Source organism: Halichoerus grypus, chromosome 10 (assembly GCF_964656455.1).
Source record: "Halichoerus grypus chromosome 10, mHalGry1.hap1.1, whole genome shotgun sequence".
NCBI classification, from domain to species: domain Eukaryota; kingdom Metazoa; phylum Chordata; class Mammalia; order Carnivora; family Phocidae; genus Halichoerus; species Halichoerus grypus.
The window spans coordinates 120803675-120816028 of record NC_135721.1 but is presented as its reverse complement, the minus strand read 5'-3'; the positions used below and the strand labels follow the sequence as shown (position 1 = coordinate 120816028).

Here is a 12354-nt window from a genome sequence, read left to right as displayed (position 1 = left end):
AACACTTACTCATTGGGCATCTACTTTAGCTCAAGGATCTTCCTCGGATAGGAAATCTTATAGGATTCAATTAATCTTAAATAGTGTTTTTGATTGCTTTATTTTTCACTTAATAAGGAAAACAAAATGATTGTGCAGGGCACAGGGTAGATTTTGTGAGTTCTAACATGACTTCTGACATTTCTCATTATCCCTGAGCAGGGTATGAGAGGTACAATGCCATGCGAGCAGACCCAGCACTTTGCTTCCTGGAGAAAGTCGGGATGCCAGATGAGAAGTCCCTTTCTGCGGAACAGGGTGTTACGGATGGGACCTCAGACATTCCTGACAGGTGAGCCATCTGTGATATGACATGTTAACGCCATGAATCTCTGACCCCCTCTGTGGATACCCAGCATTCTCACAGTCTCTCCCTCACAGCCCAGCATCTTCCTTCAGTCTTGCCATGCTGGAACCATTCTCTAAAGTCGCTGCATTAGTTACATCCTGTTACGCCTCAGGCCTTTTCCTTGACTTCTAAGCACTTTGATCCAAACACCAGTTCCTGTACTTCATGGGTTCCTCAAGCTGCCCACCATCCTACCCTCCTCATCTCTTGTCTGGTCAGAGGATTCTTGAGGAAGAATTCAGACCTCTCATACCTGGTGGAAAGCTAAGGGGCCCTGCAAGTACGGGCTTCGTGACCTGAAATGCCTCAAATGAAATTCTGGCATTATTTAAGAATACATTATCCATGCATAAGGTGAATTTAGGAGCCACTGCGTGATGGCTGTGGCATCTAGACCTTGTTTATAGGTTGTGTGCAAAAAAGTATAGAAGCATCTCCTCTGGCTGAGTTTTACTTACTGTTGGCATAACCCCCAAATGTGTAAATTCATTAGAAAGCTAAATAAACGTCCAGGAACTGTGAACTGTGGTGCTCCAACACACACACACACACACACACACACACACACACACACACCCAGGAACTGTGAACTGTGGTGCTCCAACACACACACACACACACACACACACACACACACACACACACACCCAGGAACTGTGAACTGTGGTGCTCCAACACACACACACACACACACACACACACACCCAGGAACTGTGAACTGTGGTGCTCCAACACACACACACACACACACACCCAGGAACTGTGAACTGTGGTGCTCCAACACACACACACACACACACACACACACACACACACCAGGAACTGTGAACTGTGGTGCTCCAACACACACACACACACACACACACACACCCAGGAACTGTGAACTGTGGTGCTCCAACACACACACACACACACTTGGAAAACATTGTATGTATCTCTTAGCTTGGGTTTGGTAAGCTTTGAACTGATCTTCCCAAAAGTAGCAGATACTGCTCTGCATTGCCTAGGGCTGTGGCCAGGCCTCGCCAGGAGGGCCTGCACTGCCAGGAGCTCCTAACCACCTGCTAAGGCCAAGAAAAGGTTGAAATGCATTTTCCATCTGTCCTTAACCCGTGATGAACACTTTAGCTACCATAACACTCTCTGCTCCAAAGAGAAATTTCCTCTGTGGAGACTCATTTGGAGAGATGTTAACAGAAGCCCAAGTGAGCGGGGATGCTAATGGTAGATGTGGGGGGAAACGCTGCGTCAGTAAGGTACCCGAATATGGTGGAAAGCTTATATTTTTGTCGGGCGTCTGTTCTTTCTGTGGTTAAGCAGTGAGAGGTAGTTAAGGTAGGAGAGATTCCACTGCCTCCAGGACCTGAGCAGCATTGATGAGAATATTTGAGACAGGAACACTCCAAAGTCAATGTAAGACAAATCATGAAAAAGATCGGCATCAGCAATAGTTAAGCTGACAAGACAGAAGACTTTAGGCAGCTGAGCTCGAGGTAGGTGTCTATTGATGAAGAGGGCACAGTGTCCTTCCTTCCTAGCAGTAGCAGCCCCACTCCCTCCTGAGGAAGTGACTGCCACCAAATAAAGGATTCTGCCTGAAGCTTCACCCCACTGTGGGGGAAAGGGGGCCTGGGGCACTTCGGGACTCACTAGATTTGCACGGCCTCAGTCTCGAGTCTGTTCTTTTATTAAAGGCCCATGTTCAGGTAACTCTCGGTGGGCAGTAATGACCTTGCTTGTGAAGTATCACTGTCGAATAGCTGGCCTCTGAAGTTGTCTGAGTAGATCGCCTCCTGCTGAAGTCTCAGTTGAGTGCAGGTCCTTGCCCATAGAAGTTATGACACTGGTAGAAACCAGGATTTTGAGGCCTGTGGGCAAAGGGGTCCACTAATTTTCCTTTCGGTCAGTGATTTAGGGGGTTTTCTTGCAAGCATTCCAGTTGCAAAATAGCTCCTAGGTGGTGCGTGATGCTTTTTATTTTACTTTTATTCAGAGGCAACATGGATAAAGAAGACAACACTGAAGACAAGTTAGATGGCCTGCAGAAGCAAGTGGTGAGTCACGTGCTGTGTTGGTAATCCACACGATCTGCAGTGTTGAGAAACTCCCCATCTTGGCAGTGAGCTCGGGGTGCTTGATTGCAGTCCTGCAATTGCATTGCATTTTGCCCAGCATTTTAGTGTAGTTTATCAACATACAGACTGCATTGCACTTTTATTCTAGTGAAAGTTTTGATTTTAATATAACTGTAGATTTTAGATGCATTACAAGGTACAATACAGAGTGATCCCGTGTACCTTTTATCCAGTTTCCCCCCATGGGAACATCTTGCAAAACTGAAGTACAGTATCACAACCAGGATGCTGACGTTGTTAGAGTCAAGATACAGGACGTTTCTGTGACCACAGAGATCCGTCGTGTTGCCCTTTCTAGCCATAGCCCCTTCCCTCCTGCCTTTACCTCCTTTGTAATTGGTGGCAACCACTAACCTGTTCTCCATGTCTGTAATTTGTTATTTTAAGATTATTTCTTAAGATACGAACTAAGAATTTAAGAATATATATATTATTAAATGGAATCATAACAATAAGGGGCCCTTGGGGATTAGCTTTTGTTGTTCAGTGTAATTCCCTGTAGACTGCTGCAGGTTGTTTTTTGTAACAGTAATGCCGTCCTTTTCGTTGCTGTGTAGCAGTCCTTGGTGTGGATGTCCGGGTTTGTTTTACCATGCATCCACGTGCAGGATACATGCGTTGTCTCCAGTTTTTGACTATTACAAATACCTCTATAAACATTTGCGTACAGATTTTGCGTGACTATACATTGCCGTTTCTGTGGGATAAATGTCCATAAGTACGGTTGCTGGGTGATAAGGTTACTACATGTTTAGTTTTTTTTTTTTAAACTGCCAAGCTGTTTGCAGTGTGGCCATACCCCTTCACATTGCCCCCAGCCCCGTAGGAGCGGTCCACTTTCTCCTCATCTTTTGTTAGCTTTTGGTGTTGTCACCACTGTAATTGAACCATTCTGATAGGTGTATAGTGATACCTAGTTGTAGTTTTAATTTACATTTCCCTAATAGCTAATGATGTTTAACATCTTTTTATAGGTTTAATTGCCATATGTAAGCCTCTTCAGTGAAATGTTTCTTCATGTCTTTTGCCCATTTTCTAATTGCGTTGTTTGTTTCTTTGTTTTCCTATTGGTATTTGAGAGTTCTTTATATATTCCAGATACCAGTCTTTTGTCAGATATGTGGTTGGCAAGGATTTTCTCCCACCTATAGTTTGTCTTTTTATCCTATTCACATTGTCTTTCACAGAATAACAGTTTTTAATTTTGAGGAAGTTCAGCTTACCAGTTTTTCTTTTTATGGGTCGTGCTTTTGGTTTTAAGTGTAAGAATTCTGCCTATCTGTGGATCTCAAAGGTTTTCTTCTATGTTTTCTACTAAAAGTTTCTTAGCTTAACAAGTAAGTCTGTAGTCCATGTTAAGTTAGTTTTCATATAAATAGAATTAGATTCAGGTTCTTTTTTTAACCTGTTGCTGTCCAATTGCTCTAGAACCATTTGTTTTAAAGAGCTATCTTTTCTACATTGCATTGCTTTTGCATCTTTGTCAAAATATCAGTTGAGCGTATTTGTGTGGATCTATTTCTGGGTTCTCGATTCTGTTCCATTGTTCTATTTGTCTACTTCTCTGCCAATAGCATGTAGTATCAATTATTGTAGCTATATCATAAATCTTAAAATTGGATAGACTGATTTCTCCCACTTCTTTTTCAAAATTGTTTCGGCTTTTCTTGTTCCTTTGCCTTTCCATGTAAATTTTAGAATACTCTTATCTATATCTACAAAAGTTCTTGCTGGGATCTTGCTAGGAATTGCATTAAACCCATATATCACTTTGAGGAGAATTGACCTTTTACTATATTGAATCTTACTATATATCTCTCCATTGATTTTGATCTCTGATTTCTTTCATCACTATCTTATAGTTTTTCAGAGAACAGTTTCTGTACATGTTTGTAGATTTACATCGAGATACTTCATTTCCTTTGGTGTGATTGTAAATGGGATATTTATGTTTATCTCGTATCCTGCAAACTTGGTCAACACAGTTTCAATTTAAGGTGTTTTGTGATTTTCTACGTCAACAATCCTGTCATCTGCGAATGGGGGTAGTGTTATTTTTTCTTTTCTGATCTGTATGCCTGTATTTCTCTTTCTTGCCATATTACACTTGTCTGAAACTTCTGGGACTGTGTTGAATGAATGCTGAGAGCAGACATTCTTGCCTTGTTCCTGATACTAGGAGGAAGACATTTAGTCTTTCATCGTTAAGTATAATGCTAGGTCTAGGTTTTTTGGAGGTGATCTTTATCGAATATGAGGCATTCCCCTGTATCCCTAGTTTTCTGAGAATTTTTATCATGAATAGATGTTGAATTTTGTGAAATGCATTTTTTGCACTGATTAATATGATCATGTGATTTTTCTTATTTAGCTCTTAATATGGTAGATTACATTGATTGATTTTCAAATATTGAATCAGCTTTGCATCCCTGGATAAACTGGGATAAATGCCACTCAGTCATGGTGCATATGATTCTTATTGTTAAATTCTACTTGCTAATATTTTGTTAAGGATTTTTGCATCTATATTCATGAGAGATACTGGTCTATGGTTGTCTTTCAGTACTATCTTTATCTGCTTTTGATATCAGGGTAATGTTAGCTTTATAAGTGAATTGGATGTTACCTCCAACTGTTTTCTAATAGAGGTTATCTATAATTGGTATTAATTTTTTTTAATGTTTTGTAGAATTCTCCCATGAAACCATCCTGGAGATTCCTTTTTGAGGGAGTTTTAAAATTATGAATCCAACTGTCTATTTTATATTGAATAACTTGTAACAGTTAGTGTTTTTTAAGGAATTTGGTCTATTTCATCTAGGTTGTCAAATTTGTGTGTTGTTCATTGTATTTCCTTATCCTTTTGAATTGTAGTGCTGTTCCCTCTTTCATTCCTGATACTGGTAATTTGTGTTTTCTCTTTTTTTTTTATCTGTCTTACTAGAGATTTATCTACTTTATCTTCTTAAATAATCAGCTTTTTGTTTCAGCTCTTTGTCTTCTCTTTTAAATTTCATTGATTTTGGGGCGCCTGGTGACAGTTGGTTGATCATCTGCCTTCAGCTTGGGTCATAACCCCAGGGTCCTGGAATAGGGCCCCATGTCAGGCTCCCTGCTCAGCAGGGAGCCTGCTTCTCCCTCTCCCTCTGCCCCTCCCCCGTGCTCATGCTCTCTCATGCTCTCTCTCTCAAATAAATAAAATCTTAAAAAAATAAATAAATTTCATTGATTTGTCTTCTTTATTACTCCCTTCCTTCTGCTTGCCCTGGTTTTATGTTCCTTTTCTTTTTCTAGATTTTTGGAGTGGAGCTTAAATTACCATTTTGAGACTTTCCTGCTTATTTAATGTATGCATTCAGTGCTATAAATTTTCCTCTCAGCATTACTTTAACTATGTCCCACAAATTTTGCTATGTTGTATTTTCATTTTCATTCAATTTAATGTATTTTTTAAAAATTTCTCTTGAGACTTCCTCTTTGATCAATGGATCATTAGACATGTATTATTTAGTTTCCAAGTGTTTGGAGATTTTCCTATTTTCTGTTTTTTACTTCTAGTTTGATTCTATTGTGTTCAGAGAACAAACTATTATTTCAGTTGTTTTAAATTTGTTAAGGTTTGTTTTATGGCCCAGGACATGGTCTGTCTTGGTGTATGTTCCATGGGCACTTGAAAAACAATGTGTATTATGCTGTTGTTGGGTGCACTTATGTTGACATAATTGCATAAATGTCAGTTAGATCATGTTGGTTGATAGTGTTGAGTTCTTCTGTATCCTTGCTGCTTTTCTGTCTGGTTGTTTCATTAGTTGCTGAGAGAGGAGTATTGAAGTCTCCAATATAATTATCAATTTGTCTGTTTCTCCTTTCGTTTGTATCCGTTTTTGCTTCACATATTTTGCAGCCCTCTTGTTTGGTGCGTACATATTTTGGTTTGTCTTCTTAGGTAGATTGACTCTGCTATCATTATGTAACGTCCATCTCTACCTCTGACAGTTGGCTCTGCTCTGAAGTGTATTTTATCTGACATTAATATAGCTACTCCTGATTTCCTTTGATTAATGTTTGCATCTTACAACTTTTTCCATTCTTTTACTTTCAGCCTACTTTTATTGTTATACTTGAAGTGAGTTTCCTATAGACAACATAGAGTTGGGTCATACTTTTTAATGCATTATTCCAATCTCTGTCATTGAGTTGGTATATTCAGCCCTTAATACTTAATGTAATTATTCAGACAGTAAGACTTCAGTCCAATATTTTATTTTATTATTTTCTCCTATTTTTGATTCTCTGTTTTCTTTTTTCTGACTTTCTCTGGGTTACTTGAACACTTTTATGATTGCTTTTTTATTTATCTCTATTATCTGTTATCTATATTGGTTTTTTAACAGCTTTTTGATGGCCCTTCTAGATATTTTATTATATATACACAAAGTATCACAGATGCTGGTATGATCATTCACCAGTTCAACCTTGCTACTAGTTTTGTTTCTTTACCCTCCCCCCATTTTCAATATAGTGATCTTAAGTATTTCTTCCACATACATTTAGAACCATATCAGACAATGTTACAACTTGTGCTGCAACTGTCAGTATAATTTAGAAAATTGAAGAGGAGAAAGAAGAGTCTGTGGTATTTAGTTGTATTTTGTTTACTGGATTCCTTCTTCTTTATGGTGTTCCAAGGTTTCTTCTTTCCATTTAGAGAAATTCCTTTAGCCATTCTTTTAGGGTAGGTCCAGTTGACATTTCTCTTAGCTTTTCTTTGAGAATGTCTTAATATCCCCTTCATTCCTGAAGAATATTTGCACTGGATATAGGACTCTGGGATGACAGTTCTTTTCTTTCAGCTCTTGAAAAATGTGCCACTTTCTTCTGGCCTCTGTGGTTTCTGGTGAGAAAGTTGCTGTCATTCAAGTTGTTTTTCCCCTATAGGTAAGGCATCATTTCTCTCTTGCTGCTTTCAGGATTTTTTTCTTTGTCTTTAGTTTTCAGAAGTATAACCATGATTTTTTGTGTATGGATTTCTTTGACTTCATCCTTTTTGGGATTTTCTCCACTTCTTGAATCTGTAGGTTTAAAATGTCTTTTGCCAAATTTGGAGAGTTTTCAGCTATCGTTTCTTCAAGCCCTTTCTGTTCTCCCTTCCTCTGATGATATGAACATTAGAACTTCTGTTACAGGGACGCCTGGATGGCTCGGTCAGTTAAACATCTGCCTTCGGCTCAGGTCATGATCCCAGGGTCCTGGGATTGAGCCTTACATCAGGCTCCCTGCTCAGCGGGAAGCCTGCTTCTCCCTCTCCCTCTGTGTGCTCACTTTCTCTCTCTCTCTCTAATAAATAAATAAATAAATCTTTAAAAAAAAAAAAAAAAGAACTTCTGATACAGTCCCACAGGTCCCTAATGCCCTATTTTTTTTTTAAATCTATTTTTCTGTTTTTCACATCGAGTACTTTATATTTTTGTGTCTTTGAGTTCCCTGCTTTTTTTCTTTTTCTCCTGCATTCTGCTATTGAGACTGTCCATTGAGATTGAGTTGTTGTTTGTTTTGTTTTGCTTTTTAGGGTTCTTTTTTGTGTATTTTTCAAATCTAAAATTTCTTTTTGGTTCTTCTTTGGATCTTTGTTTCTTTGCAGAGATTTTGTTTTTTCATTTGTGGCGAGCATGTTCAGAATCGCTCATTTGATGACTGCTTTAAATTCTTATGTCAAATTCTAAGATTTCTGTCATCTCGGTGGTAGCATTTATTCTTTCTCATTCAGTTTGAGATCTTCCTGTTTCTTGGTATGATATGATAAGATTTTTCACTGAAATCTGGACATTTTGGTATTATATTGTAAGACTCGGGATCTTATTTAAAAGTTCTGTTTTAGCTGACTACCTCTGACTCCTCTCTTGAAGGGAGCGGCGTAGGGGACGGGTACGACCTTGTTGCTACCAGGTAGGAATAGAAGTTCGCGTTCCCAGCCAACCCCCAGTGAAACCTGAGGGGGATGTTTCTTACTATTGCTGGACAGGAGTGGAAGTCCAGCTCTGCCCATGGTCTTTGCTAATACCGTGGGTGGGTGGGGATGGGGACCTCATTACTCCTTCTCACAGATGAAAGTCCCAGCTCCCTACTTGGCTTTTTGACATCACCCCAAGAGGGGCAGGAGGTGCCCTATTACCACCTGGTGAAGGTGGAAGCCAAGATTCTCTGCCTGGCCTTTGCTAGCATGGATGTGTTGAGCCAGTTTTTTATGTTCTTGGGCTGGAGGATAGTGGGTATTGTCTTAACATTTTGTATATTCCTAACCTGCTTTTTTCCTGGTCCTTTGCTGAAGAGAGCAGGCTTTTCTTGGGGCTTTTTTTTTTTTTTTTTTTTTGTCTGTACCCTTTGGCATTTCCAGGTAGCCAGCTTCTTTCCCTCCAAATATATAAGGTCAAAAAGAAAACCGTGGAACTCACCACTGACATTCCTTGGGTCCCAAAGTCCCTAGTTGGTTTGCCTTCTCTCACCTTTCAGAGTTTTTTATGTTTGTTTCATATATAATGTCCAGGGGTTTTAATAGTGCTTAGAGTGAGGAATAGGGAAACATGCATTTTCCCAGAAGCAGAAGTCTGCATTGCATTTTACAGATGAGTTTCTGGGGCTTTGCATAAGCAGACTGAAACCTTACCAGGGCCCCAGCACCATTTGACCACACATGTTCTCTGGCTTTGAGTTATAGAGCAAATGAATCTGGTAGGATTTCATGGATTCTGAATCCCAGAGGTTACTGTACAGTTGTCCCCAACTGAGTCCATTGCCAGGATATTCTCTCATCTTCTCTTCATCACCACCCAAAAGTTATCAGTTCTTTTCTTTTGGTTCTAGTTGGGAGAATGTGTGGTATTTACTTTGGCTCCCATCAGCTCTGATTCCTATAACAGTAACAATGACATCACTTCCCCAAAGTAGGAAATAATAATCAAAGATATGTTTCCATATCTCCCCACGGTTTGAGAAGCAGTGGATTGAAGCAGATCAGCATGAAACCTCTGACCCTGACCTAAAGGAAGTTGGGTTCTGATGTCAACAGTTGAAGTCCAGGTTCTGCCATTCTGGTCCCTAGCTTATCCTGTTACTCCTTTTGTCTGGAATTTGGGATGTGTCATTCCATAGAAGCAGTTCAAGTACCAGAGAAATGCAAGTCATACCTTATACTTAATGGAACTTTACTTTTTCCAAAGCACTTTTTCCATTTGTTGCCATCAGTCCTCACCTCCGCTGAGTACAGTAAGCACTTCTGATGTTCCTGCCCTCATTGGAGGGCTGCGGACCCTTCGGCCCGGGAGCTTTAAAGGACTTGGCGCCATTCCCACTGCTACCAGGATAGAGTTCAGACTAGATATTTTCTAGATATTCTTGTATTATGTTCTCTAATCAAGTGTTGTTTTCACAGCCTGTAAAGTAGAGAGGATTTTAGCTGCACACGTGTGCTGCTTCTATGGAAAGGCGGCCACAGCCGGCCCGGCTCTGAAAGCTGTTTGCCGTCAGGTTTATACACTTAGCTGATCCGTGTTTGATCTTGGAGAGATCTGGGCACCAAAGGGGTTGTGGCAGAATTGTAAAATAACTGAAGTGTCCATACAGTAGGGTTAAACTCCTCTGGAACTACATTTTATTCACTTATGAAATTAATGCCTGTATTATTTATTTTGCTTTTGAAATCCCTAAAACCTGGGCTGTAGAATATAATCAAAAGCAGATAGAATGGGGCGTGGCTTCTCCCAGATTTTGAGGTGGACAGATTATAAATAGATTAAGCTTGACATCTGGTCCATGTGCTAAAATAACAGATGTAGAGGAACAGCCAACATCTGAACCCAGTCTGCTGTCCCACCCCTGCTTCCCTCCCATCCCATACCTCCTGCCCCAACCCCAAAGACACTGGTTGGGTATTTCCTTCTCCCAGTTCTGTTCACAGGCAGATCAACAGGCAGGGCTAAAGATGCCCAGAGAGCCTGTATCGTCTGTAACTAGGACTTCCTCTGAATTAAACACACTTGGGCACAGACAGGGGACGGTTAGTCTGTTAGATTGGCACAATCCCAGTATTGCAAGGAGCCCTAACACATGTCTGAGTGGTCTCTGAATGTTCTATCCCCTCTGCAGCCTTGCCATCAGGGGTCATTCCAGGTAGGTTTAGGTAATTCCGGGAGTCCATGGGAAGAAGAAAAAAAAAAATGTGCTGGCTTCCAAGGAAACTCCTTATACTGTCCCAGAAATCTGACTCCTGGTTGGTTCCCTGGATACTGTTTAGTTTTCTTCTGGTGCTGCAAAGAACAAAACTGTTCTTTCTCTCTTCTCTGATAGGATTTTAAATTCTTGAGGCCAGCTAGCTACCTTCATGTCTTTAAATGTCTCTTCAGGTGAAGGGCCCCTAGTCCCTCTGCCTTTCTTTATATTGCATCGTCTCCAGACCCTCGCTGTTCTGGTGCCTTCCAGAGCACGCTATAGCTATTGTCCTCTTAAAATGTGTGGGTCGGAGAATCAGAATGTCAGAGTTAGAGGGGACATTTGAGATGATCTAGTTTACTCCCTTCCCCCACACTCTCTCTGTTTTAATACCAATAGAACTTTGATTGGTGAACAGTTAACAGATTTCACATGCAGCTGGAGTCCGTGAATATGCAGAGACTTCCTACAGCAGTTAGTCAGAAAGTTTACTTGTGTTTGGAATGGTCTGGAACCTCGAATTGTAAACAGAATCTCTCTGCATCAAACCTCATATGATATAGGGAGAGTAACAGCTCTTGTAACTGAGATAGTGGTAAGTGGTGGCCCACTAATACAGTCACGTCTTCTAATCAGCGTGTCCTGTCCTTGCTCTGCAGCTGGGCCTGCTACAGGTGCTCTCTGAAACAGAAGGTCTGTACATGGAGGATGAAGTCATAGCCAGAGTGAGCTTGGGAAAGCTCTCGCGAGAAACTTAATGCCTAAAATGGTCCAAATCCCGTTGTAAGAAAAATTCAGTTAGGAAGTGAACAATTACTCTATTCTTACAAGTTCAGAGTTTGAGGGTTCTCTAAACTCCAATAGTAATATTTGAATGTGGAGTACTTCCAAGCTAACAAAGCATGTTTCCCCTCCAGTTAGGTGTTACTCTTATCCCATTCTAGAGAGGGGAAGCTGAATTAGTTTTCATCAGCTTCAAAAAAAAGTCCTACTGGCTAGAGGACACAAGAGCTGTGTCTCCCCTACTCAATCTTTTTCTACACCCTGCTGTCTTTCCCTAATAAAATCCTTGAGTTACGTTAATGACATTTGATGTGTATCTACTTTCTACATGAAGTTTATGCGAGAGTAGAATGCTTGGTTTTTTTCCTGAAAATGAAAGCCACAGTGGGATCTTTTTAAATCTGCCTCTGTGCATCCTGTTACCTCTCACAGAGAGCTCTTAACTTCTCCTGGCCAACTCCTCTTTGTGTCCTTCAATAGGAAGCTCAAAAGTCACCTCGTGGATGTCTTTCCCCCTCTTTGATTTGGGTCTGCCAGAGTTGGTGACTCTGTCTTATTTTCCCACTGTGTTTAGGAGCACTAATCACACAGCACGGCCAGTATTTTTCAGCATGTCTCTCATGACCACCAGACTGGGCTCTGGAAAGACAAGGGTTCCATTTTTTCCTGGCACTCAGGGAATACTTGTTTGCTCAATATAAGAGGACAGCTCCTTGCCTGTTGTGTTGATCCTAGGGTTTCGTTAGAGCACAGAAGAAATTCCTTGGGTCTGCAGATCCCACTGGGTCTGTGCTGCTGCCACCACCACCTTCATCAAGACCAAATAGGGCAGGCAGCCAGGTC

At 40.7% G+C, this 12354-nt stretch overlaps 1 protein-coding gene across 5 annotated transcripts in view; it reads left to right on the top strand.

Moving 5' to 3' along the window:
* CHD6 (chromodomain helicase DNA binding protein 6) overlaps positions 1-12354 on the top strand; it is a 192788-nt gene that overhangs the window by 154018 nt on the left and 26416 nt on the right. For 4 of the 5 annotated variants that reach the window (XM_078057209.1, XM_078057211.1, XM_078057210.1 and 1 more), the window contains 2 exons: positions 202-331; positions 2382-2456. In XM_078057209.1, the coding sequence (XP_077913335.1) occupies positions 202-331; positions 2382-2456 (205 nt within the window). The remainder of the gene's footprint in view (positions 1-201; positions 332-2381; positions 2457-12354) is intronic. The other variant, XM_036121363.2, reaches the window with a different exon arrangement.